Genomic DNA, 27,872 nt, shown 5'->3' with positions numbered 1-27,872 from the left:
TGCTCGCTTCAGTGCCTGGCTGCCGGCCGCCATCTTGGCTGACAGTTAATTTGCATATACTCACTGATTAGCCAATGAAAAGGGTAGCTGTCGTACGCCAATTACCATGTTTCTCTTTTATTAGTGTAGATATTTAAATGCCATTTAACAAAGAAAAATCAACCAAAAAAATGAGTTCGCGTGTCACTTCTGACACGCGTGTCATAGGTTCGCCATCACTGCTCTATCCCATGTAAGCGGCATGCAGGAGGCAGCAGATGGGTGTTAGCTCTTGCATTGGTGTTTCTCTCTCTCTCTCCCTCTCCCTTCCTCCCTCTCTCTCTAAAAATCAGTAAAATATTCTTTAAAAAAATCCTATATAATAAAACCTAATATACTAAGTGACTGGTCATCCATTCAACCAATCAAAGCAAAATATGCTAATGATATGCTAAGGCCGCTCAACTGCTCGCTATGACATGCACTGACCAACAAAGGGCATACGCTCTGATCAGTAGGTTAGCTTGCTGCTGGGGTCCGGCGATCAGAACTGAGTGAGAGAGGCCAGATATGCCCTGGAGCCCTCCCCATGGTCCCTCCCTGGCTGGCCAACCTCCCTCGTCCCTCCCCGGCCCTGATCATGCACCGATGGGGTCCCTTGACCTGGCCTGCTCCCTCTCGCAATCCGAGACCCCTCACGGGATGTCGGAGAGCTGGCCAGGCCGAGGGACCCCATTGGTGCATGAATTTGTGCACCAGGCCTCTAGTAATAACATAATGCAATATCACTACACATTCATCAGAAAGGCCAAAATTAAGACTGACTTGGGATTCTCAATGCTAAGTGTGACAACCAGCATGCTCATATAGCAGACGTGGGATATACATTGGTACAACCACTCTGGAAGACTGTTTGACACTATCTACTCAAACTGAACACATACACATTCCAACAACCAGCCATCTCACTCTTGAAAACAGTCCCAAACAAATGCATACCTTTTGTCACAAAAATCGGTGCACAAATATATATATACAGCAGCAGCATTTGTAATAGCCCAAAACTAGTCACTACCCAAATGATCAAATTCGTGCATGGGTAGGGTCCCTAGGCCTGGCCAGCTATCAGAGCTGATCAGGTTCACTGCCTCCCTGCCTCCCGGCCTCCTCCTTCCCTCACCACCCGTGCACCACCACCATGCGGTTCCCCCCCACTCCTATTTCCCTCACTCCCTCAGCGGTCCTCCAGCCATGTTCCATGCCGCCCCCTGGTGGTTAGTGCCCTTCATAGAGAGTGATCAAACTCCTGGTCCCCTGGTCAAACTCCCAAGGGGACACTTTGCATATTAGCCTTTAATAAATGATAGATAGATGATAGATGATAGATAGATAGATAGATAGATAGATAGATAGATAGATAATAGATAGATTCAAAGTTCAAAACAGGTTAACCTCATCATAGGTGGTCTTTTAATGTCTGGATATAATCATGTGAAGATGTGAGGGGAGAATGACTAAGGGGAAGCCTGATAAGGGCTTCTAGGGGGCTGGGAATATTCTCTCTAGTTATATGACAGATCTCCTTGCATGCCCATGTTTTATTTGTGAAAATCTAATAAGCTTTGCCGCTATAATCTATGCACTAATCTGAATGTATGTTACATTTCAATAAAAGGTTTTTACAAATTACATATTAGAAAAAATCATACATTAACCACTCTAAGAGTTCAGTCTTATACTAGCATCACCCACCTATTTACCAAGCATGCAAAGGGTGATTTACCTTACAGAGATAGTTTTCAGTGGAGCTGACAGTTACACAAATGAAGCTGTTATTGCTTTTTTAGGAAGTTTAAGGGAAGGAAACTGGTAATGGGCACTGTTGTATCCTTTCCCCTCAACAAGGCAACCACTGGCAGGACTGATTTTCTGCATTGTCTGGATTTTGTGTTTGAGGTTTTTACTTGAGGAAGTACTGATGATGTGACAGACAAAAGGATATCATATTACCTCACCCTGACATATTTCTGAGACAGTGGGATCCACACTTTGAAGAGAGCATCCCAAAGGGCAGAGATTGGAAGGAGGACTTCTCATGAGACATGACCCTAGATTTCAGAGTAGTTGTCTCCTCTAAATTATTCAACCTTCATAATTGAACCACTGCTGTAATTATATTTCCCAAATTACTTTTAGTAGAGATAGCAGACACTTTCAGTTTAAATTAAATCCGGAAAATTTAGCACACACTGGGCTTTATCAAATTCTCCTGCATACATATATTTAAAAAAAAAAATTCTCAAATGCCCTTTAGGAGATTGTGTTCTCCTTTAGTGAATAAATGTATAAAAAATGTATAATTGTATTGATATAAATAAAACAAATTTACCAGAGACAAAGGTAAATTTGAAATAAAATCAGAGTTGAACAAATTAAATTCAATGTAGGAATTTCTAAAAATGATAAACACTGTATATGATATATGCAAACACATACAAAGAAACTTTCACACACACACACCTTTTATTTCACTGAGATTTGATATAGCTACTAATTTGAACAGAGTTAAGAAAAGAAGGACACAACAAACATATACCCATCTCCTGGAATGCAGATCTGAGTTGTGTAGGTGGGAAATTCAAAGAGGAAATATTCATCCTAAACTGCCAAGCCAAATATAAAAAAAAGCTAAAATCTTTTACAGATATCAAGAAGTTAGAATTTACTTGGAAAGATCAAGTTCTATTACTGATGCAATTTAAAGATAAGAATTTTCTGCAATAAAGGAAATTAGAGTCACTTAGAAATCTCAAATGGTATTTCATTCATCCATTCCTTCTTCATTCAACAAATATTTACTATGTACCAAGCACTGTTCCTGTAAACAAAACAAAAATCCCTGCCCTCATGGAACTTACATCCTACAAGAGAAAACAACACTCAACTACTTCCAGCAGATGGCGGGGAAGAACAAAGGCTCTCAGGGGGCATGAAGCAGGCCAGCAGAGCTGGCTGTAGGAGGCAGGGCAGCTGGGGAGTGCAGGACAGCGTGGTGGCCACAGGAGTAGGTCACAGGAGCCAGATCACAATGAACCACAGGGCACAGAGTTGGATTTTGTTCTCTTCTCTCCACTGCCTTCAGGATAAAGTACAAATACAGAGTGTGGCACTCTCAGTCCTCCAGTCTGCCTCACTCCAGCCTCTTCTCTCCCTAACATCGCTTGTGCTGCACTTGACCAAATCCACTGTGGGCACCAGGCTCTCTCTTCCCTGAGTATCCCTGTATGTCCTGTTCCTTCAGCTGCAAGAACTTCTCCCCCGTTTTCCCTTCCTACTTTTGGTCCTCTGTGCTAATGTTAGGTATTGACTCTTCCAGAAAGCCTTCTTGTGTCCTATTGTGGTAGGCAGTTAGACATAAGCTGAGCACGGGTGATGGGCCAGGTACAGAAGGTGACCAGGGACAGGTCACCAGGGTGGAAAGCCCTGGGTGCCAGTTTTTCCAGGACAAAACTGGAAAAACAAGAACCTCACCCCCAGGGTAACCTTCTCTCCCCTAGCATATTGCTGGTCATGGGGTTTGGATCCTCTGATCTTTCATATCACTGTTCATTCGGTTTAGACCCCCTGACCTTTCTTCCCTAGAAATAACATCTAGGCCTCAGTTGTGTTTCAGCTACAGACTCAGAAAAGCAACAGAACCAGACAAGGGACTCCATGGCTAAGGTCAGGACCAGCTGTAATGAATAATGACCCCCTGCCCGGGTGCTGACCAATTAGCGGAGACCCAGATCCTGAAGGGACACACCTGGAAAGTTGCTGAATATTCTATTGAGATCCTCTCCCAGGATCACCCCTAAAATCTCTACCCTTAAAACCCTTAGGACAGAGGACCTAGTACACTCTCTCCTCCCAGGAGCTCCCCCACCCCCGCTTTATCCCCCTTCTATTACCCCCAGGCACGTTACCTTTACCTTCCTCTCTCCTAAGCTCCAAGGTCCCTTCTTTTACCTCTGTAACTTGTTTCCTGAGCCCATTTCTCCTACCACTCATTTCTTCCACCTATGTGATATTCTAAATAAATGTTCTCTTATAGTTTGGGTCTTGGCTCTGAATTCTTTCTTAGCCAGAACGCAAGTACTGATGTTGCTGAACCCAGGTCCTGTCTTACCCCTCTGGTCTCACACCTGGTGCTGTTCTTGCCACCGCCAACACTGTGAACTCCTGGCTGAGCTGAGGGTTTTCCCATGTGTTTCCACAGAATATAACATTACCCCCATCGTATTCTTTACTGTGTTTACATGCTATTGTAACCCCTTGAAAGTAAGGAATGGGTCCATTTTCCTGGTATCTTATGCTCCTAACAGGGTTTGGCATATAAAATAAATATTTGTTCAATGAATGCTGGATCTTAAACCATGCTCAAATCTCTCTATAGAAAACTTAAAGGGTTATTTACATTATCAGATCTACATAAAGATGGCGATTTTGGAAAAAGCTCTAATTCTGAATCATTCTGTAAAATCTCCAGTTCCTTCGTGTCACTGAACCAATTTAGCCTTCAACTAGTTGGTTCACTAATTAAATAAGAAATACTAGGTGCAGTTTTACCTAGCCAGAAGCTCCCAGTAGAAATGAGAGGGGAGATTAAAACAAGTAGAGTGCAAAGACACTTCTTTTTGTTTGTTTGCAATGGCATTACCCATTAAATCCTTCTCCGTCTTCTCTACTTAATAAAATAAAGGCCACAGGCAACCAGGAGCCGGTAATCAAAGTGCAGCACAATGTGTCCCTCTTTCCGAGCAGGTCCTCCTTCAGTTCTTTGGAGAAGCAAAGCCTGGGGACTCAGGCTGTCAGCAGGGGACAGAAGCAGGCATTTTAAGTGCTCGATGACAAGCTGAACTGAAACCAATAAACCAGTACAAACCTCAAAAGGAACTGGAGCTACATTTAATATTGGAAAATCAAGATGAGTAAGCAAAACAGCTTCTAAGTCAAATGTGGACATGTATTTATCATATATATGTACGTAATTGGTTAAAAAGAAAACAGAAAATGAGAAAAGCAACAATCATTATTTAACTCTTTTGTTTTTAGGTTTCTCTGAAGCCTTTTCTTTGACTCTGATGTTTGGCTATGTATCAAATATAATATGTTGATATAGATAACATTTTTCTAATATGTAAATTAGATTCATAATGGGTATACCAATTAAAATTTACTAGTATATAAGGCCTAATAATATAAAATGAGAGTGTGACAATATGCCTAAAGAGGAGTAGTTTTGAATCAAAGAATAAACCTTCTCTATAAGCTAAAAATGCAAACCTAAAATAAAATATGGAATTAATAGGTTATCAAGACACTGATGCTGAATTATTAAGGCAGAGCCTCAAATGGATAACAAAGTCATTCATTTGGCGTGCATATCCTCCTCAGCCCTAAGAGAAGCTCTGTCTCTGTATAATTTATTCTGAAAATACACAGTTCTAGCTTACAGACCAATCTAAAGTAACCAATAGTATATTTACAGAACTATTTTGTTTGTTCTGTCTTGGGCTATCTACTTCTTATCAGATTGGAATTCCCCAAGTATAAGTACTAGGAGGCAGGGCCCCAATTCCTACTCTGTCAATCTACAAGGAAACTGATTCAAGTCAGCAACTCTAATTTCTAGACAATTTGTGGGCCCTCTTTAACTCTCCACTGCTGCCTCTTCTACCTTGCGATGTGCCATTTTTCTGAGTCTTGTTCTTTCCTTTTCATAAATCCCTCAATGTTTAAATCAGCTGAAGCTGGGTTTATCACCCAGTCTGAGCAAAACTGGCTTCTGTTTTTTCTCTTGACAGCGACAAGTCAGGATGGGGAGTTCATTGTTTTGTCTCAGTTGCCTTTCTTGAATTCTCTTAGAAGGCTAAACAGGAACATTGTGGACACAAAAGGATGTAATTTCAGAGTCAGAGAAAGTTGAGCAAACTTTCTAAAAACTGAATGGAAGCCCTAAATAGGTTTTAAAAAAGCAAAAGAAGAAAATGTGATTCAAAAAGCCTTAATTTAAAAGCAAATTGCTTGAAAACCCTGGCACGACAGACTATTCAACCAGTAGTTGTTAACTAGCGATAATTTTGACACCCAGGGGACATTGAGCAGCATTTGGAGTCCTTTATGACCATCACAGTGGGCAGGAGGGGTGCTGCTGACATCTAATGAGTAGAAAATGGGGTGCTAAACATCCTACAATGTACATAACAGCACCCACAACAAAGAATTCTCTGGTTTAAATGTCAATAGTGTCAAGATTGAGATACCCTGCCCTACACTACTATTTCCCTTTATCAGATATAAATGCCCCACAGAGCTAAAATAACTCTCCCCCAGTCCACAATACGCAGACACTGTTATGATTGCCTCTGAAACCTCATTTCTACCCTAATGTTCAAAGAAAGTCTCAAAACTCATCTGTCAATATCACGATTCACCTAAGAACTACACAGGTGGGGAAAAACTGAAAAAGAATCAATAGGGGAAAGGAATGAGCCCAGGCAAAGAGCTGTAAAGGGCCAGGAGTGCCTGAGGGAGTGATAGGACACCCAGGGTGAAAATACAGTTGTGTTCATGGCCACGAATATTGGGAAATAAAACTATGAGGGATGCTGTGATCAGAATCCAATGTGTCTTATACATCACAGCAGTCCATATTTTACTTTCTGAATAACAGTAATCTTTAAGGAAAAAAAATTTTAAGTGGGGTAAAGAAATATGTTGTTTCTTAGAGAAAAAAAATCTCTGGTGTCAGTTTAGGTGAAGATCTGACATGAGCAGACCTGGTAATAAGGAAGTTAGGAGACAGCCTCAATAGTACAAAAGCTAAAATTAGAATAGCTGGATGGAGGTGATGGCAATGGAGATGGAAAACAAAGACCAGAGAGGATTTAAACCTATTCTTAGGGATTTCCAGTTCTGTAAAATAGAACTTTAAGGGATAGAAACACTTTAAAAGAGTTAACACATCTCTATGTCCACTGTGCATCAAAGGAAAAGTATGGTAACATGTCAATGGATTAAGAGAAGTAAAGGTTATACAATGATCTTGTATGCTATTTGAATAATTTCCCTATGATTTCTAAATAACATATACAGAAAATGTATGATATTACCTGCTCCAGGACTTCTTTATAGGTAATAGTTGCTTTAGTGTTTGTAACAGGACTGTCATAGATGATAGCAATCTTATCTCCTTTGCCATTTTCAATATGACGATCAATGGCATTATAACAAATGTTAAGCATGCCTTCCACAAACCTGAAAAATAATTGGAAAGTAAAAGTAAATGACTCTTTTCAAAAGATATTGTTGCTTAGTTAACTTTGTACATTTCTAGTTTGGCAGAGCTGCCCTTAAAACACTGCTTCCCTCTCATGTTATGCTAGGTAATGATAGCTATAAACTGGATATGCAAGATGACACAGAGTGGCATTTTTATTTTATTTTAATGATTGTGTATTTATTTTGATGTGCACTAAAAAAGTACCTCACACTTCTAGGTGATATCTTTGTGGATTGTATTGCTTAGGATGAAACTAGAGTATAGAGCAATAAAATAATCTACGTGGATAAAAGGAATTGTATATAAGTGCAGCACAGACACAATAGGCGGAGGGAACAAATGGTAGATGAATGACTGAAGACTGGGTACGGGCTGTAAAAAAACAAACTTACTGGAAAACTCAAGTCTTCTTTGAAAGATATTTAGATGATAGATAGATAATAGATAGATAGCTAGATAGGATATTAGTTTCAATTAAATATATCTCCAACTGCATAAAAAATAGGTGAGCTCTTTCCACATGTTGGAAATGCTTCGTCATTTGAATAAAAAATGGGCATGCACATAAAATTTTAATTTTTAAGAACTTTTGCAATTAAGTACTTTTCACCTCATAGTTGATCAATGTTTTCCTATGAAAATACAGGCATCATGTATAGATGAAGATACTTTATAAGAAAATACAACTCATTTTTTTTTAAAGGCTAATCATTTACCACTTTTTGAGGAGGAAGGGATTAAAATAAAAATACAAGCACAAAAAATGCTCCATTTGTCAGACTAGCAAACATTATAACAATGCCAAATAACAGGGGGGGAGGAAATAGTGAAGCAACAAGAAAAAGTCCTGTTAAATAGCTGAGTTTCACCTTCAAGTCTTCACTCAAAGAGCCTTGTGTGAAATTAAGCAGAAATTAAGAATAGCTATAGATACAGTGGCAGCATTACGAAGGAGCAGATTCAGAACGCAGCAGCAAGAGGGATCATTTCATCACAATCAAACAATGATAAATACTTCAATAATACTGAATTTGACTTCCTTACAGCATAGCACAGGAAGTGGTTAATATAATCACTCTGAATTACCAAGTGTGAGAGCTTTAATACTTGTTCAAAAATATTGACCTAGCCAGTTTGCTCAGTGATTAGAACTCAGGCCCTTGGACTGAAGGATTGTAGGTTCAATTCCAGCCAAGGGCGTGTACCTCAGTTGCAGGCTGATCCCTGCCCAGGTTGGGGAGTGTGTGGGAGGCAACCAATCAATGTGTCTCTCTCACATTGATGTTTCTATCTCTCTCTAAGTATCAATGGAAAAAATACCTTCAGGTGAGATATAATAAAATTAATATCTGTATTAATATCTACACTAATAAAAGAGAAACATGGTAATTGGCGTACGACCGCTGCCTTTGCCATTGGCTAATCAGCATATCCTTATGCAAATTAACTGTCAGCCAAGATGGCGGCCGGCAGCCAGGCAGCTGGAAGCGAACATGAGGCTTGCTTGCTCCAGTGACTGCAGACTCCAACGTTCCCCGCCTGACTTGCCGGCCTCTGAGTTGCAACTCTAAGCAACTACGTACTATGTTGCAAATAAGAAGCTAAACAAAACCCCAGAAACCAGCTTTCAGCCTGCCGGGATCTCAGAGCTGAAGTTATACATTGTTTCGATTATAGAACGGCAAACAAACCAGATACCAGCTTTCAGCAGCGGAAGCCTCACAGCTAGAGCCAGAGCTAAAGCTGGCCCAGAATAAAATAAAAAAATCACCCAGGCTGGCCAGGCACTCCAGTGGGGACCCCCACCCTGAAGGAGGTGTGACCAGCCTGCAAACAGCCATCAGCCCCTCACCCAGGCTGGCCAGGCACCCCAGTGGGGACCCCCACCCTGAAGGGGGTGTGACCAGCCTGCAAACAGCCATCAGCCCCTCACCCAGGCTGGCCAGGCAACCCGGCGGAACCTCCAACCTGATCCAGGACACCCTTCAGGCCAAACCAGCCAGCCCCCACCCATGCACCAGGCTTTTATCCTATATAATAAAAGGGTAATATGCAAACTGACCCTAACAGCAGAAGGACTGGGAATGACTGGTCACTATGACACACACTGACCACCAGGGGGCAGAGCTCAATGCAGGAGGAGCTCTGCTCAGCCACAAGCCAGGCTGACGGCTGCCAGTACAGCAGTGGTGGTGGGAGCCTCTCCCGCATCTTCAGCAGCGCTAAGGATGTCCGACTGCAGCTTAGGCCTGCTCCCCGCTGGCAAGTGGACATTCTCTGAGGGCTCCCGGGCTGCCAGAGGGATGTCTGATTGCCAGCTTAGGCCCAGTCTCCTGGGGAGCGGGCCTAAGCCAGCAGGTTGTCATCCCCCAAGGGGTCCCAGACTGGGAGAGGGCACAGTCCAGGCTGAGGGACCCCCCCCCAACCCCTCTAGGCTAATATTAATAACTAGAGACCCAGTGCACAAAATTCATGCACCGATAGGGTCCCTAGACCTGGCTGGTGATCAGGGCTGATCAGGTTCCCCACCTCCCGGCCTCCCCGCCTTCTCCTTCCTTCATTCCCTCAGTGCCCCACCACCACCGCCACTGGTCGCCCACCATGTTTCGCGCTGCCCCCTGGTGATCAGCGCACATCATAGCAAGTGATTGAACTCCTGAACTCCTGCTCTCCTGGTCGAACTCCCGAAGGGACAATTTGCATATTAGCCTTTTATTACATAGGAGAATTGAAGAATATTTACTGTATGCCAGGTGTGTGTATTAACTCATTTGATTCTTAAAAACATCATGAAATGGGTTTGAGAATGATCCTTATTTATAAATGAGTACCCTGAGGCACAACTATAATAAAAGGGGGGTAATATGCTAATTAGACTGGATAGCCTTCCAGACAAAGCCACAGTGGAGGGGGCCAAGGCAGAGGTGATTAGGGGCAAGGCTGGCAGCCTAATAAAAGGGTAATATGCTAATTAGACTGGATAGCCTTCCAGACAAAGCCACAGTGGAGGGGGCCAAGGCAGAGGTGATTAGGGGCAATCAGGCTGGCAGGGGAGAGCAGTTAGGGACAACCAGGCCAGCAGGGAGGGCAGTTAGGGGTGACCAGACTGGCAGGGGAAGGCAGTTAGGGGCATCAGGCAGGCAGGCAGAGTGGTTAGGGGCAATTAGGCAGGCAGGCAGATGAGTGGTTAGGAGCCAGCAGTCCAGGATTGGGAGAGGGATGTCTGACTGCTGGTTTAGGCCTGATCCCAGTTAGACATTCCCCAAGGGGTCCTGGATTGGAGAGGGTACAGGCCGGGCTGAGGGACCCCCCACCCCCACCCGTGCACGAATTTTGTGCACCGGGCATCTAGTATATATATAATTTCATTATTTATTGTCTTTCCCTCTCCCCACTTCCTGACGTGAAGAACAACTCCCTTGGTTTTGGGCTCATCCATGTGACTTGCCTTGGTTAATCATCAGACACAATACAAGTAGAGGCCTGAAAGCCTCCAGGTATTACCACTGCCTCTTCCTCAGCCAGAATGAATATTTGCAGGTGGGAACAGAGCCCGAAAGAAGTAAGAAGCCCAATCTAGCCAGATACATGTCTTGGAGCAATGTTTCCAGTTACACACATCCTAGATCAGCTGATCCCATGACAACCTACAGACACTAGCAATAACTGCTGAGCATTTCATGATTTGGAGATTTTTATGGTTATTTGATATGCAGCATAATTGCAGCCATAATTCACGAATACACCAAAACAAAAGGTAAAGTTTACTCAACATCTGTGGCAAAAATAAGAAGAGATGTTTTATAAAAATTCCCTACAAGATATTTATGTATTTTGTTGTTGTTATTTTTGCTTTTGTTTCTGAAAATACATTTTAGGCACATGGAAGATTGACTTGCTGGAACATGTCTTGATGTCATTATTCTTTTTCCCTTTATCTACAGCATCTTCTCTACCAACTTTTGTGCTCAATATTTAGTCATGTTTATGACATATCAAAAAATAGGGGCCTCTCAATTCCAAATACTCATGGAAAATTCACTTTATCTACTATCTCTTTTCTTGTTCCTTCTCAATATATTTTGGAGGAGGTCATCAAGAGGATAAGACCCTTGAGCTCGACCCAGACTATTGGTGGTTCCCCATTCATTCCCAAACTAGCAGCTTTTTCAAAGAAATAACCTTGAGGAAGTAAGGTGTTGTTGAGACCATCTGGACTGAATATATGACTGAACCCAGTTAAGGCCTCTATATAATCATTTAAGATTCTTGTGGGTGGATTTGAAGATCTACGTATCTTGCAGCTATCCAAGACAAGCCTGGTATATAAGTTCTCTTGCTTATTAAACCCACAACCTAACAATCTGGAATGGCCTGCCTTTGTGTGTGTATGTGGGGGTAGGGGTCAGTTTGCAAAACAACAATGTATTTCATGGAATATTCTTCCTTTGCCAAATTTTTAAATGGCAGTAAGCTCTAACATTCTATATCCATCCCTTTACTCACTCCAGATACATCCTCTAAGGGATATCTACACTCCTATGGTTTCAACCTCCATCTTTAACACTGATCCCATTTCTGAGTTCCATACACTATAACCAATAGCCTTCTGGATATTTATACTTGTAAAAAATATGTCCAATTATAATAATTTTCAGCCAGCCTCCAGCCTATAACCCATTCTGTCAGCCTAAAATACAAGAACCAGTTCAAGACACAAAAGTATTTATTTGGTACTCCAAGAATGGCAATTTTCAGGGTAAACAGATTTAGGTAGAAATCTAAAGAGTGTCCAGATTACAAAAGAAGGAATCATGTTTTTGTATGAAAAAAAAGAAAGAAAGATGAGGTAAGTTGGTTTTAAAGGAGTTCATTGGTACTAACAAAGCTAGATTTGTACTTCATTGATTGGTCAAGTGAAATGGTCACTAGGTAAAATTTCACTTTTGTCAGTCCTATCAACAGAAAATTCTCACTCTTGCAGACATGGAATGTGGGTGGTTTGGCCCCATTCAAAGGTTCAGAAAGCAGAACATACAGACAGTTCCTCTGTAATGGCTGCTCCGGCTCCATTTTAAAATGGCTTCACTTATGTCAACTTTCACATTTCCCCCTTCTGATCAAGGTATTTTTTCAAAAGGATCACAGATTAACCATTGGAGTGGATTTTCTCAATTTCCTCATGTGTTCACATTGTGATCTCCTGTCACCAGAAATGTTCATATCTGGTATGTCATATTCATGTAGGAGAGAAACTGGTTTTCTTCGGAGCCTTTAGACCACATTTGAGCAATAGCAGTGCCAAACTGAGGAAGGCTTGCCATCCAGTTCTATGAAATAAAATGCAGAATTCAGCATAGGTAGTCAAATCATTTTCAATCTTGTCTTTTAATTGTCCATCTAAGATTTTATGTGGATTAAAAATCAGTTCAAAATGTTGTGCTACCATTATTCTTGTAAAGTTCTTATAGCATTGTGAAAGATAGTAGATATCTACACTAATAAAAGAGAAAGATGCAAATTGACCATATCTTCACAACATCCACCAGCCAGTCAAGAGTGAGTATGCAAATTAACCCAACAAAGATGGCAGGTTAATTTGCATACATAGGAGCCAAGCAGCCGGGGGCGTTCCACACCACCCCAGCTGCTGTGGGCCTCTGAGCAGCGTGGGAAGGCAGAGGAACGAAGGCAGAAAGGCTGCTCCGGGCCTCTGGGCAGTGTGGGAAGGTGGAAAGGTGGCTCCAGGCTGGAACGAAGGCAGAAAGGCGGCTCTGGCCTGAGCAAAGGTGGTGTCACCAGCCAGGGAAAAGAAGGCCCATTCTTGCACAAATCTTTGTGCATCGGGCCTCTAGTAAGTTTAATAATAGCAATTATTCTTAAAATTAAAAACAGGACACAAATTCCAAATAGTAGAATAATTCTAAACCATGAGGCTATCCTTTTTAAACAGGTCAAAAACCCAAAAGCTTTCTAGAGGCACCTATAACCAATGGACTTATTCTCTGATTTTGTGCGATTGTGTTTCAATCTATCCTGAAGAATTTATTCAAGCACACAGGTAGTGACACAGACATCACCACCTTATTTTGCTAGAATATAGTCAAAAGCAATACAGTTATGTGAAACAACTTGAGAAAGTAAGTTTAAAGATATTTCTAGAGCAGCCATGGCTTTGGCAATAGATTCAGCAATATCCCCTAAAGTCCTAATGTTTTAGGCAAATTTCTGTCCGTTTATTCAATTATGCCAATATACCACCACCATTGAAATAAAATTCTCAAGAATCTTATTTCTTCATTATCAGAGACATCACCTGGCAATTCTCATTTTGTTCTGTGATGTAAACTTAAAGGTGATGACCAATCCTGAGTCTCTGATTGACTACATAATGAAATAGATGTAACCAGTAACCCAACTGTGCAGTAACTTCCCAGTAGGTAAGAATTTAAGCAACTCCACCATAAATTTTTCTGCCAAGTACAAGTGAAAATAAATCCTAATGGGACACAGATAATGGAGTTATGATAATGAAATTGACTGAAGTAAGGGTCTGAAGGGAGTAGGCACAGTGCAACTGTTGTAGAGCCAGCCACACATCATGGACCTGTTGAATCACCTCACTGGTGAAATGAGTTCCCCAGTCATTATGAAGTTCAAGAGGGGTTCCCCTATAACAGGGATACTTTTCTGTAATAGAACCTCAGCTAAAGAAAAGGCAGTAGCCTGTCTACAAGGAGAGCAGATGCTTACTGAACTCATTCAAATAACAGCATTGTTATTGAAATAAGAATACTAATTGAGTTTCTGAAATCCAGAGGGATAAGGTAGAGTGAAAAGTTACTGTTTCACTTTTGTTCACAAAGATATACTTTACCAAACTGCTTTTAAGTCGAAGATAGCTTAAAAGAAAAAGTTTCCTTAAATGCAATTCAGTGGTATGACCTGAAAGTTATCAGAGACTTGTATTCTAAAGTATTTGTCAGTCCTTTCCATGAATTTCTCTAAAGATGAAGCATCAAAGTAAAATAGTAACTGTCTATAAATGACAAAACTTAAAAATGCCCATTTTTAAAGATAGATGAGTGTTCATCACAAATAAATTGACAGAGTAGACCGGTTTATGTGGCTCAGTGGTTGAGCATCAGCTCATGAACCAGGAGGTCACAACTGGATTCCCAACCAGGGCACATGCCTATGTTTCAGGCTCCATCCACAGAAGATGGCATGCAGGAGGCAGCCTATTGATGTTTCTCTCTCACTGATGCTTCTATCTCTCTATTCTCCCTTCCTCTCTAAAATCAATAAAAGTATATATTTTTCAAAAATAAATTGACAAAAAAATTTTGTTATTTCTGTAATATACCCATTATGGGAGATAATTGGAATTATGACTGATATTATATCAGGTCACATCAGAATTTAGGAACGTTGAGGCATAAAGCAAGCACATTGGCATATTGATTATTTAGAATCAAAGTTAATTGAAAAGCAGCAAATATAAGGACACCTTAACCATCCTTTGTCTCCTGGAAGCAAGAAATACATCTCCCTATAAAAGGTGCTTTCCCTTCACCTGGAGACTGAAAGAAATATCCGTATCACCAGAGACAGAGAAGTGAAGGCTGAGAAGCCTATCCTATCTAATAATAGACAAAGATGCAAATTGACCGTACCTTTGCTATGCCCACCATTAGCTAATCAGAGCGATATGCAAATTAACCACCAACAAAGATGGCAGCTAATTTGCATATACCAGCTGGGAGCGAAGACTGAAGACACCATAGAAGGAAGCCAAGCAACAGAGCCAAGGTAGTGGAGACAGGCGGGAGAGAAGCGGCAGAGACGGGCGGTTTAGGAGTGGCAGAGACAGGAGTGAAGCCCTATTCTTGCAGGAATCTTCCTGCAATGGGCCTCTAGTATAAACATATCTTGCTACTTTCTTTCTTTTGTTTTTTAGTAATTTACTACTCAAGCCCAACCTTTGCTTAGATTCCTCACAAATGAGTGCCTAAACCTAAGTGGGTCTTTTTTTTTTTTTTGGATGTAGCTTTTGGGTGTGTGTGTGTGTGTGTGTGTGTTTGTTTGTTTGTTTTTGTCCTCTAAAATGCCCACAAATTTTTGTTCCTTTGGGTAAAAAGATATAAAAGCTGACTGCTTTTTGGTCACATTCTGAGCATTAATTAACATCTCCTGTATGCACAAAATCAAATTGACTTTTCTCCTTTTAATCTGTTTTAAGTCAATTTTATTAATCCAGCCATATTAACTCAAGAGGGGCAAGGAGAAAATTTCCCCCTCCCTGACAGAAATGTTATATAATGTTGGGAATACATTAATATATTAATAAAACTCAGCCATGCAATATAACCTAGGAAGGTGAGTCATCATTTATTTGACAATGCCATGTAATCTAACATATCAAGTAAGCCTAACTGGTTTATTATCTTTCTTCTATAAAGAGAATGAACAAATCTTTTGGAATGTTCTAGGGCAGTGATCAGCAAACTGCGGCTTGCAAGCCACATGCGGCTCTTTGGCCCCTTGAGTGTGGCTCTTCCACAAAATACCCACTTCTGCACATGGGCCATGAAGTTTCAATCGCAAGGTACATGCGCGTCCGCACTTGGTATTTTGTGGAAGAACCACACTCAAGGGGCCAAAGAGCCGCATGTGGCTCGGGAGCAGCAGTTTGCCGACCACTGTTCTGGGGAGCTTCTTAAAAATCCTAAAGTTAGCTAAAAGTCAAGATGACTTGATCTAAAATTTGATTTGGGAAGTTTGTCAAAAATACGAAAAGGTATGACACTTGGCTAAGTAGGGTCACAGATCATTATGAACCCATACCTAATCATCTACTCAACCAAAGTGACAAAATATTTCAAAGGCAAATACAGGAGATTACACAATTGTTAACAAAACTTAGGTTCTTTAATATTGAGGAGACTATGTTTACTCATATAATCAAAGACTGATGCTAGAGATACCATGAAGCACAGAAATTATTCTGATAAAACACACCTTTGTTTTTTAGGGAGGCAACTTAAAAGATAACAAAACGTTCCATTTGTTTTCAAAAGCAGACTAAAAGTCCAACAAAACTTTAACCTTTCAACAGAGAGAAGACCAATTCTAATTTTGTGTCAGTGTACTTTTGATATTTAAATAAATTTATTTCAATCTTAATGAGCTTGGCCTTGCATAAATTCCTTTCCAAAGATTCTTTTTCCATGAACCTCTATAATGTTCTTTTTTTTATATTCAAATTTTGTCCGACTGTGGGTTTAGGCCAGATCCCCAGGATTGGGCCTTAACCGGCAGTCGGACATCCCTCTCACAATCCAGGACAGCTGACTCCTAACTGCTCACCTGCCTGGCTGCCTGATCATCCCTAACTGGCCCGCTGCCAGCCTGACCACCCCTAACCGCCTCTGCCTGCCAACCTGATCTCCTCTAATTGCCCCTCCCGCCAGCATGGTCGCCACTTACTGCCTGCCCTGCCGACCTGGTCACCCCCAAGAGCCTCCCTCTGCCAGCCTGGTTGACACTAACTGCCCCCCTTTCCAGCTTGGTTGACCCTCACTGACCCTACCTGTCAACCTGGTTGCCCCAAGTGCCTCTCACCACCGGCCTGGTCGCCCCTAAATGCCCCCCCCCACTGGCCTGGTCACCCCTCACTGCACCCCTCTGCTGGCCTGGTCGTCCCTCACTGCACCCCAGCCGGCCTCGTTGCCCTTCACTGCCCATCCTGCTGGTATGGTCACCCCAGCAGCCTGCTGCTCAGTCATTTGGTCATCCCTCATTAACCCCCCTGCCGGCCTGGTCACCCTACACAGCCTGGTGTTCAGTCATTTGGTCATCCCTCATTAACCCCCCTGCCGGCCTGGACGCCCCACACAGCCTGCTGCTCAGTCGTTTGGTTGTCTCTTACTGCACCTTTGCTAACCTGGTTGCCCTTCACTGCCCCCCCTGCCAGTCTGGTCACCACACACAGCCTGCTGCTCAGTCATTTGGTCGTCCCTCACTAACCCCCCTGCCGGCCTGGTCGCCCCACTCAGCCTGTTCGGTCATCCATTCAGTTGTTTCAGATGTGACGGCCCCTGGCTCTTTATATATATTGATACTTTTGTGTTAATTTTTATGAACATGTATTTATATATTGAATGGGTTATTTAAATACATTTCAATAAAAATGTCAAGATTGCTTGACTTTGGTCTTACTGAATCATCAACTTTATAATCAGTAAAATGAGCATTAATAAAAAATGTTTTAATGAAATAAAAGCATCTCTTTTCAACTTCATCTAGTAAAAAGGACCATTTCTTATGACAACAACTAAACTTGGGTTTAAGAAACTAAAAATTGGGTCATAAAAAATTTTTGTTCCTTCTTTTTATTTACTTTTGTCATCAAAATCAATCTCAGGCAGCTGAGCAGTCATAATAAATGGCTACATAGAACCTTCAAATCACATAGATTTGCTATAAATCTGTCATTGTCGTTCCTACTGTCCACTATGATTTTGGTTGCCCTCATTCTAGCCACTTACAAGACTGCCCTTTCACACCCACTTAAAATGAGGTATGGCCATGAAGTCTGCTATGACCATAGAAGTAATCAAGGAAGTTTTTAAGGTCCAATGTATGTTTACCACAGTTCCTTCTTTCTTTCGGTCACAAGAACGAGTGACAGTCCAAGTGATAACTCTCAGCTGGTATCCTTGAGTGAGGATGGATGGCATGGAGCAAATCTCCCGGGTAACCTAAGATAAACTCGTATGAGTGACACATACCTGGGCTTTTGAATCCAGGGAGATTTGAGAATTGTTTATTCCTGCAGCAAAATCTAGTCTAGCCTGACTGATACAAAAGTCTTAAGATCCATCAATTTTAGCAAATTGAAACAAACTTTAGAATTGTCATATTTCATAATTTGAGAAGCAGCGGGATACATTCCAAGGCAACCAAAATACAAGGAATCTCAACTAGTATAATTATATAGTCACTACAGTAATGTTAGATGTCCTTGCAAAGGAGTCAAGCTGTGCTGTCATCAGTGTCTGAACTGACAAAGGCATCGCTGAGGGTCTTGAGAAGGAGCTCCAAAAGAAGAAAGTTCTTGAAACTCCTTATGAATTTGTTCTTGCACATAATTTTCTATTTTCCCCTGCTTTTTCTTTACTAACCCCTACTGGCTTATATCTGACATAAAAACTTAGACTCAGCTCTTTGGAGGGAAGGGAATCTTGTTTGAATTTGATTTCTTTTCTTCCTCACCGCAGCCTAACCTGAATCAGACTTCAGAGCACCTAATACCAGACTTCAGCCCATTCTGTGTTTCACTTTGGCCTTGCTCATCAAACGACCCACTGGAGTGTATATTTGGCCTACACAACGGGCTAGGTCAATGAATGTGGTAGATGTCTGAAGGATTTTTAAGAGGCTAGGAGCCTAACAAGTTCCACAGTCTTGATCTCTGGGCCCCATCAATTCCCAGAGATTACCACCAACTTACCCTTTATTGAGAGCTAAAATTTTGTTATTTAAGCATGCATTTATTAAATCAATTTTTAAACATTATAAAAGGAAATAAAACCTGACACTCAAAAAAGCATTGCTTCTTTTAGAGGGGAAAATTGATAGCATTTACTCTGTGAATTTGATTACCCAGCGATGGAAAGTTAAATTAATAAAATCTAAAATGCAGCTCTCAACCGCTGCCACCCACTTCAAGAATAAAATGTAATGTACTTCAAACAGTGTGACCCATGTAACTCACAAAGGGTCATATTGCAATTTGCATGAAATAACTGTTAAAGCTTCCTCCAGCACAACCACATTTAGTAATCACAATGTCACAACCCTCTCAATATGCTCAGCTACTGACTTCTGTAGTCTGCATATATTCATTGTTAAATAACTGGAAAGTCCAACTCAAAATTAACCTTCTGATATGATCTTCCTTCTTTGGATCATATTACAATTTCTTTCATTGATGACCTACTATTTGGGTCTTTGTTTAATCCCAATTTCATGAAAAAAAAGTCACATTCTTTTTCAAACTTTAATAAATCAAGGAAAAAGATGATGAGTGCATTTGGTTATCTATATAATAAAATACTAAGTCCACATACTAGTGATAAATATATAACCTTTATAATAAACAATTCATTATTTTATCAGAAGACTTCAACCACCTATCTATTGATAAATTTTCTATCAATAATAATTTTCTCTTTAAAAGTTTTTCTACTCAACAAATTTAATAATAATTTATTGTTGATTAGACTTGAGACTGTGAAGGAATAAAGAAAAATATAACTGGGAGCATGTTCTTCACTCTCAAAAGGTAGACTAATTTGTAATAACTATAATACAACGTAAAATGTGGCAACTTTCCTTATACAGATGTAAACTAAGTATAATGAAAGCACAGAGCAAAAAAGAGATTAATTCCAACTAATGGAATGAGGTAAGAAGCCAGTAGATGTTGAAGGGATGTAGTAGAGTGTAAAGGCCTGAGCTTTAAGGTCAAAGGACCAGAATTCACATTTCAGATATGTCATTTACTAGCTGCATGATTGCAGGCAAATTAACATGTCCAGGCCTTTCTCCCTCATCTTTAAAACCAGGAAAATAAAATAAAAAACAACAACACAGCACTTTGCACCAAGACAATGTTATAAGCATTTAACACAGATTAATTCATTTAATTCTCATAACAAATCTGTGTCTGTTAATGGGATCCTCATTTTACCAATGAGGAAACTGAGGTACAAAGAGGTTAGTGGCCTACCCGAGATGCACACTGATGTGTCACAGCTGGGATTGGATGTCAAGCAGTCAGCCTCCAAGTCTCAATCACTATTCTATTTTCATAATGTGAGAGTACTTTATACCTACATAAGCACAATTTTATGCACATTTCATTGTGTATACACATTTCATTGTGTATACACATTTCATTGTGTATACACATTTTATTGTGTATAAAATTGTGCTCATGGTAAGTATAATCTATATAATAAACCCCTTGAGGTATTTACTACTTTAGACACATTTACATATGAGGAAACTGGCTTAGATAAGTTATAAAAGCACAGTTGTGTGTCAATGCATACAATGGACAGGAGCACGACACAAAGAAAGGGTGACTGTTTAGAGATTTTTTTCACAATAAAGTTGTGATAAAGGTGAAAAGGAGGGAGGGATTTGAGAAATAGGGGGACTGAAAAAGGAAAATTTTAGAGAAAAGTAGAAAGAAATTTTAAAAGGTATATATGAAGAAACCAGGGCTCTATGAGGGGGTCAGAAAACTACAGACAGTGACAAATCTGGCCCACCACCTATGTACGTAAGAAAAGTTCTATGGAGTATATATGAAGAAACCAGGGCTCTATGAGGGGGTCAGCAAACTACAGACACGTGACAAATCTGGCCCACCACCTATGTACATAAGAAAAGCTCTATGGGCCCTAACCGATTTGGCTCAGTGGATAGAGCGTTGGCCTGCAAACTGAAGGGTCCCAGGTTCGATTCCGGTCAAGGGCATGTACCTTGGTTGCAGGCACATCCCCAGTAGGGAGTGTGCAGGAGGCAGCTGATCAATGTTTCTCTCTCATTGATGTTTCTAACTATCCCTCTACCTCTCCCTTCCTCTCTGTAAAAAATCAATAAAATATATTTTTAAAAAAAGAAAAGTTCTATGGAAACACAGCCACACTCATATGTTTACATATTCTCTCTGGCTGCTTTTGCTCAACAACAGTAGAACTGAGAGGTTGCAATGGAACCTATCTAGCCCACAAAGCCAAAATTATTTACTATTTGGCCTCTTAAAAACTCTTAAATAAGGCCTGCCCAATAGAAATTTCTGTGATCATGGAAATGTTCTCTATTTCCACGCTTAATAGGGTAGCCACAAGCTACAGATGGCTGGCTAAATGTAAATTTAAATTAATTGAAAGTAAATACAATTTGAAATTTAGCTCCTCAATCACACTGGCCACCTTTCAAGTATTCAATAGCCACATTTGACTAACGGAATTTTCAATTTTATTTAATTCTCACTAAATTAAACTTAAATTTCAATAGCCACATTGGCTACCGGCTACCATACAGGACAGTGAGTACAGTTTAAGGAACTTGAAAGACACAAAGGTGGTCTACAGGGTCAAATACTAAAGAGAAATAAATTAAGGTAAGGACTCAAATCAATCCATTGAGTTAAGCAAAAAGTAGGTATCGATGATCTTTGGGAGAGCAATTTGGATGGAGCAATGAGGACTGAGCCCACCTTGCAGTGATGCAGAAGTATAAGGGAGAGGAGGACCTGGAGTATAGACAACATGGCCAAGAAGTTAGGACCGAAAGAGAAGGAGGAGCCCTCGCCAGTGTGGCCCAGTTGGTTGGGGGTAGCCCCATGCAACAAAAGGTCACCACTTCAATTCTGCCCAGGATTATGGGCTTGATCCCCAATAAAGGGAGTGCCAGTAGATGTTTCTCTCTCACATCGATCTTCTTCTCTTTCTCCCTCTCCCTCTGTCTCTAAAATCAATAAAAACAATATTTTTAAAAAGGATGAAAGAGAAGGAAGATGCTCTGATTTCTCTTTAGCTTGTACAAATCTTTCAACTGTTTTATTAAAAGAAAAAGATAAAAAGTGTAGGTAGCGAAGGGGAGAGAGGTGGTAAATTAATGAGAATATTGTTTGTTTTTTTCAATGGCAAGGACAATTGAGACAAGTACAAAAGTAAGGCAAAGTTCAGGTTCTGTTTTGGAAGTCCAGGTTCATGAGTGCTGCTGAAATAAGAGATGTGTTTGGAGCATAACATGAGCTAAGGCACGAAAGACCAGTGCAAGCCTTGTCTTCAAAGCCTTGAATGCCTTGTTAAGGGCAGGCCATGAAAGGATTGTGAGCAGGGGAATGTCTTGCTCAGAAATGGATTTCAGGTCAGCATTGAGCGGCATCTCAGAGGCAAATGAGGAAATGGAATCAGTTAAGAACTATTGAGAAGCTTAGGACGTCATGGTAAGTAAAGAAATGGTGGGGGAGAGAGGACTATTGTAGCAACAAATCAAAAGGAACTAGAAGTAGGAGGAAGGATGCTATCAAAGAAAATGGAGGCTTTTTTTCATCTGTGAGTGCCAAATATATGTTCTCTTTAAAGTAAATTTCGAATAAGAAAAAAAAAGTTTTGAAGTAGGAGAGCTAGCTAACATTTTTTAATCACCCAATAATGTGCCAGATTCTGAGTTGGTAATTGACATACATCAAATCATTCAATGTACACACTATCCCTTGAGGAAAACAATGTTACTCCCATTTTACATATAAGAAATGAAGCTCGGCGAAGTCAAGTAACTTCCCAGAATTACACAACTCACACACGGCAGACGGGAACCTAGTGCTTTCTAACTCCAAGGGAAATGTAATGAATCTCTGATTTTATATGACTGTGGGCTTATTTGAGTAATTCTTGTACTTTCACTAGACACTACATCCTGTGGCCAGAGACCATGAGCCACCTCATTAATGGCACACAACAAATGCTCAACAATTGTTTTTAAATAAATGTCTTCAGGTGTGAATGAATGTGAATGGAAGTAGTACTCCTCTGACACATTAACACAAATAAGAAAAAGAGTCTCATGAGGTAAACGCTCAGCAGAAACAATGACGAGCTCAAAAGACTACTATTGCCCACAAACAGAGAAGGCTTTAAGCATTTTTAAGAGGGCATCATATTGCTTTAGTCACACAGTGACATCCCATCTAAATGAGATACTTGGCCTTCAGCAGTATCAACTGACTGTTCCAGGAAACCCTCCAAATTGGGTAATTGCTTACTTGGGCAGCATAATAACCTTATGGTAATTTAACCACTAGGGATATTGTTTTTGAAAAAGTACTTGGAAAACACATATCTCTATAGGACAATTATTTTAACAGAGAAACCTAACACAAAGAGAGAGACTTCTGTAGCCCTACTGATCCTGCATCCATGAGTATACACACTCAGAACCCGGCCCCATCCCACCAGTTCTGGCCACAGATTGCCCCATCTCAACATGAAAGGACAGCCCAGACATCTGCACTGGGGCCAGATCATCTCGGATTAAAACTGCGTCAACTGCCAATGGTGAGACATGCAGCCAACAGGAAAAAGAATGGAAAGAAAGGCTTTCAAGAAATCAATACCTGTTATCTGAACTGGATCCACTGTCAATGAAGAGAAAAGGCATAAATGAATCATCTTAAAGATCCTCCGGCTGTGAGTCACGCTTGACAGTTAAATTCAAAGCAGAAGGTGAGGGCACCCTTTTATCTTGTTTTATTTTTATTCTAGAGAGAATGCAGGAAACAGAGACTTGAAGGAAAAAGACATAAGACTTGGTTTAATATAAGAAAATAAAAAGATAAAATTATAATTAATTAAATTACTACTAAAGGTCAATGTAAAAAATAAGATCAAAACACCTTTAAATTTCAAGCATAAATTTATTAAAATTTAAATATAATCCTAAATGCATATACACGTAAAAGTACATTTTCAAGAAAAGTAAACTTCATTAGACAGCCCTTTTCAAGAGAGCACTTAACACAGTCTTAGGGGCAGTAGTCCTCAAGAACGAATTCAAAAATAAGTCATGATAAGGAAACAAACTCCAAATCAGGGCAGATTCTCAGAAAACCACACCTACAGACCAGGATGCCCACAGAGGCCCAAGAAGGTAACCCTGCAAACCATGAAGCTATCCAGAGAACCAGGAGGGGGCAGAAGAGGAGGCACATTCTCCATTGTCAACTGGTATTTGTTGGAGAGAAGAGAAGATGCATGTCTGTCAGCACTTAATACTGATGATAATAATAATAAAGTGATGGAGAAAGAACAAAAATGAACGGGCGAGGGGGAGAGAGGAGAAGAGATTGCAGCCCAGCACCATGCAGGGAGGAGTGGGCCAATTTTCTGACATGGTGTTATCTCACTCTGGTCAAGGAGAAAAGGAAAGAAGAGAGGGGAGAAATATGGCAAGATTGAAACTAACGTGCTCTAAACCTTAGGACTTTAGGACTGCATATTTTTCTGTTTCCATATTACATCTTTGTCTTAGCTGTCCACTTATTTCTCTTTAAGGCTGTAACTCATGCCTTATGGCACACTTCTGTTCTGATGAAACTCCTCTGCCGCTCAGGGTCCCAGAAGGCCAACACCACATTCATTAACTCATTCTGCACAACACAGCTCATGTCCACAGACAGGTGTTTAATACAAGCTCTTATTAAAGAGGAGGAACACAATCAATCATTTAAGAATATCGAAGAAGAAATTGTTTTTCCCATTGAGCCTTTAAAATTCTTCAAAGATTGTTTCTATAAAGACTATGTAATTGAGAAAAATACAAAGGGAGCATCAATTTTGTTTTATTGCTTAAATAAAAAGGTCCGAAGCAAATATGACACGATGTTGAGATTTTACAGAGCCTAGTATTCAGTGTCCACTAAATTATTACCTTTATTTATTCTCTACATATTTCCTAAGGAAAAAGGCTGTGGGACCTTATTCACAATATTAATCTGTTCTGAGAAAAAATTTGACAATGTACATCAGAAAGTATATAAATTCTCTTTGACTCAGAAATCTAACAATTCTTCAGTAGGAAGGAAGAAAAGAAAGAAATAGGAAGAGACAAACAGACAGAGAGAGAGAAATCTTTGGAATTCTGTCCAAAGATGCAAGTGTATCTGCCTGTTCATAATAGCACAAACAGAGAAACCACTTAAATATCAACATAATGGGATTGTGAAATAATTTTACATTTACCAAACAATATGTTAAAATATTCTGCATACATTGAAAATCATGAAATAAAATAGAGCTGTGGTCGGCAAACTGTGGCTCACGAGCCACATGCGGCTCTTTGGCACCTTGAGTGTGGCTCTTCCACAAAATACCACGTGCGGGCGCTCATACAGTGCAATTGAAACTTTGTGGCCCATGCGCAGAAGTCAGTTTTCGGCCTGGGCAAGTCTATTTTGAAGAAGTACTGTTGATATTTGGCTCTGTTGACTAATGAGTTTGCTGACCACTGGAATAGAGGAATGGAAAAATCACAACTTACTATAACTGAAAAAAATGAGATATCAAGTATCATGGGTAATATAATTATACTAGAGGCCCGGTAAACAAAATTTGCGCACAGGGGCGGGGGGTCCCCTCAGCCCAGCCTGCACCCTCTCCAATCCAGGACCTCTTAGGGGATGTCTGACTGCCGGTTTAGGCCTGATCACACCTAACTGCCCCCCTTGCCAGCCTGATCTCCCCATGCAGCCTGCTGTTCAGTTGTTTGGTCCTCCCTCTCTAACCCCCCTGCCGGCCTGGTCATAGGCAGCCATCTTGTGAGGGTGTGAGGGTTAATTTGCATATTACCTCTTTATTATATAGGATTTTTCTGTAAGAAGAAAAATAGAGCCCAGAATAACAAACATGCATAAATTATAGATTTTTTCAGAAAGACAAACATGTACACAGGCAAAAATATGAGTGCATACAAAAAATGGTAAATCTGAACAAGTGTAGTCTAGTGAATTGTATTGCCAATATCAAGTTTGGTTTTGATAAGGCCCTATGGTTATATAAGATGTTACCCTTGGGGAAAGCTGAGTGATGAGTACAAAAGACCTCTCTGTACTACTTTTGCAACTTCTTGTGAGTCTGTAATTATTCCAAAATAAAAATTTTAAAGGAAAGAAATGAAAGATTGAAGGGAAATATACCGAGATATATACTGAGGATATATTTTGATATTGAACTACAGCTGATTTTTCCATCTATTTTGGCGTTTCTAAGTTTAAATAAAATGTAAAATAATACTTCTTTGTGAAACAAAACATAAACCCAAATTTCAATCAGAATTATTTTGAATAAAGAAATATCAATGAAAAGTAATTAGTCAAACCTAGGTCTCAAACCTTATCTTTATAAAATCTCTGCTCTTTTAATTAAAATACACTATATCTTTCATCAGAATTCCAACCTTCACCTCTCACCAAAACAGCCTGACACACAGGTACAAATATAACATAGACATACCTACAAAGATAAACCTAACATAACTAACTAGATATTATTAAGCATAAATTAAAAGTGTTAAGGAAAGTAGACAAAAAATGTATTATGCCACTTTTCCTAGCTTTATCCTCAAAATAATCTGAGAACAATGTCACAAACTACATCTTTGTTCTCTTTGCCAACTCCCCTACTATCTACATATTCGTAAATAAATAATTTTCCATTAACATTCAATAATTTGAAACTTGAATACAGTGAAGCCTGCTCAAATATCCAAAAGTTCATTATCTATTTTTATTCTCTTTTTGTTTCTTTTATTCTCTTTTTGTTTCTTACTTGTCTTTTCCTCATCTAAGAGAAAAATAAGAGGCTACACAAAGGGATAAAATTAAATTGGTGGAGTCTTTTATCTGTTAAAGGATTCATTAGTTAGAGAACGGCTGCTGTTCACCAACTAAATGGTCCATACCACTCATGATTACTCTTCTTTTATTAAGCAGGTAAATGAAAACTATGTTATTACAAGCAGAAACACGTTTTTCCTTTGATGTATGACATTGTTCTTCAAAGTTATACACTGTCTAGACTCTCATTCAATGCCTGGATTAGTGCCGGCTCACAGAAGGCATTTAATAAACATTTGAACAAGAGAAAGAAGGAAAGAAGAAATGAGGGAACAAATAAGTTAATGAATGAATACATTTTAGAACCAAAAAACTTTACTTTTATAAATATAACAGGTCAACAAATAGATATACATGTATGTATGTATGTATGCATGTGACTTGACTTTAAATCTGTAACACCAGTATTATGAGGATAAAATAGGATTAATTAGAGAGGAAATGTGACACAATTGGAAGATTATGCACTGCGAAGTCTAACATGTCTGGTTTTTCATGCCAGATCTGCCACCTGCATGCCAAGTCAACACAAGCAAGTTACTTAACCCTCCCTAAACTCTTCTTTAAGAAATTATGTTCTTGCCCTGGCCAGTGTGGATCAGTTGGTTAGAGTATTATCCATACACCAAAAGGTCAAGGGTTTGATTCCTGGTCAGAGTGCTTACTGGAGGCAACTGATTGATGTTTCTCTCTCACATGAATGTTTCTCTCTCGCTCTCTGCCCCTCTCCCTTCCTTTCTCTATAAATCAATAAAAACATATCCTCAGGAAAGGATTAAAAATAAAAAAATAAAAATAAAAAATTTTAAAGGAAGTATGTTCTTGAAAAGTTAAAAACTATGGTAAGGGATACTATTGTAGTTATTATTATCATAATAATATATTTTGTCTCCTATAACACCTTAACACACACTCACAAACACACACATATGCATACACATAAACATATACATATAGAGTAAGATCAGCCTTGAGGATTTAAGAGATTTTAATGCAACAGTATTATTATTTCCATAAAATACAGTTTTTCAACTAACTAGATACTTAGTAAGAAAAAGCAAATCTTCCTGATTAAAGGTATTTAATTATAAA

General features: G+C 39.9%; 1 protein-coding gene across 1 annotated transcript in view; it reads right to left on the bottom strand.

The window, feature by feature from the left end:
* The window catches only part of ACSS3 (acyl-CoA synthetase short-chain family member 3), a gene marked incomplete at its 5' end in the record, with an annotated part of 171,505 nt that overhangs the window by 129,620 nt on the left and 14,013 nt on the right, over nucleotides 1-27,872 (bottom strand). Inside the window, one exon of the mRNA XM_005884178.2 lies at nucleotides 7,134-7,278. Within this exon, the coding sequence (XP_005884240.1) occupies nucleotides 7,134-7,278 (145 nt within the window). The remainder of the gene's footprint in view (nucleotides 1-7,133; nucleotides 7,279-27,872) is intronic.

This window comes from Myotis brandtii, unplaced genomic scaffold, assembly GCF_000412655.1.
Source record: "Myotis brandtii unplaced genomic scaffold, ASM41265v1 scaffold82, whole genome shotgun sequence".
Taxonomy (NCBI): domain Eukaryota; kingdom Metazoa; phylum Chordata; class Mammalia; order Chiroptera; family Vespertilionidae; genus Myotis; species Myotis brandtii.
This window is presented reverse-complemented; position numbering and strand designations above follow the sequence as displayed.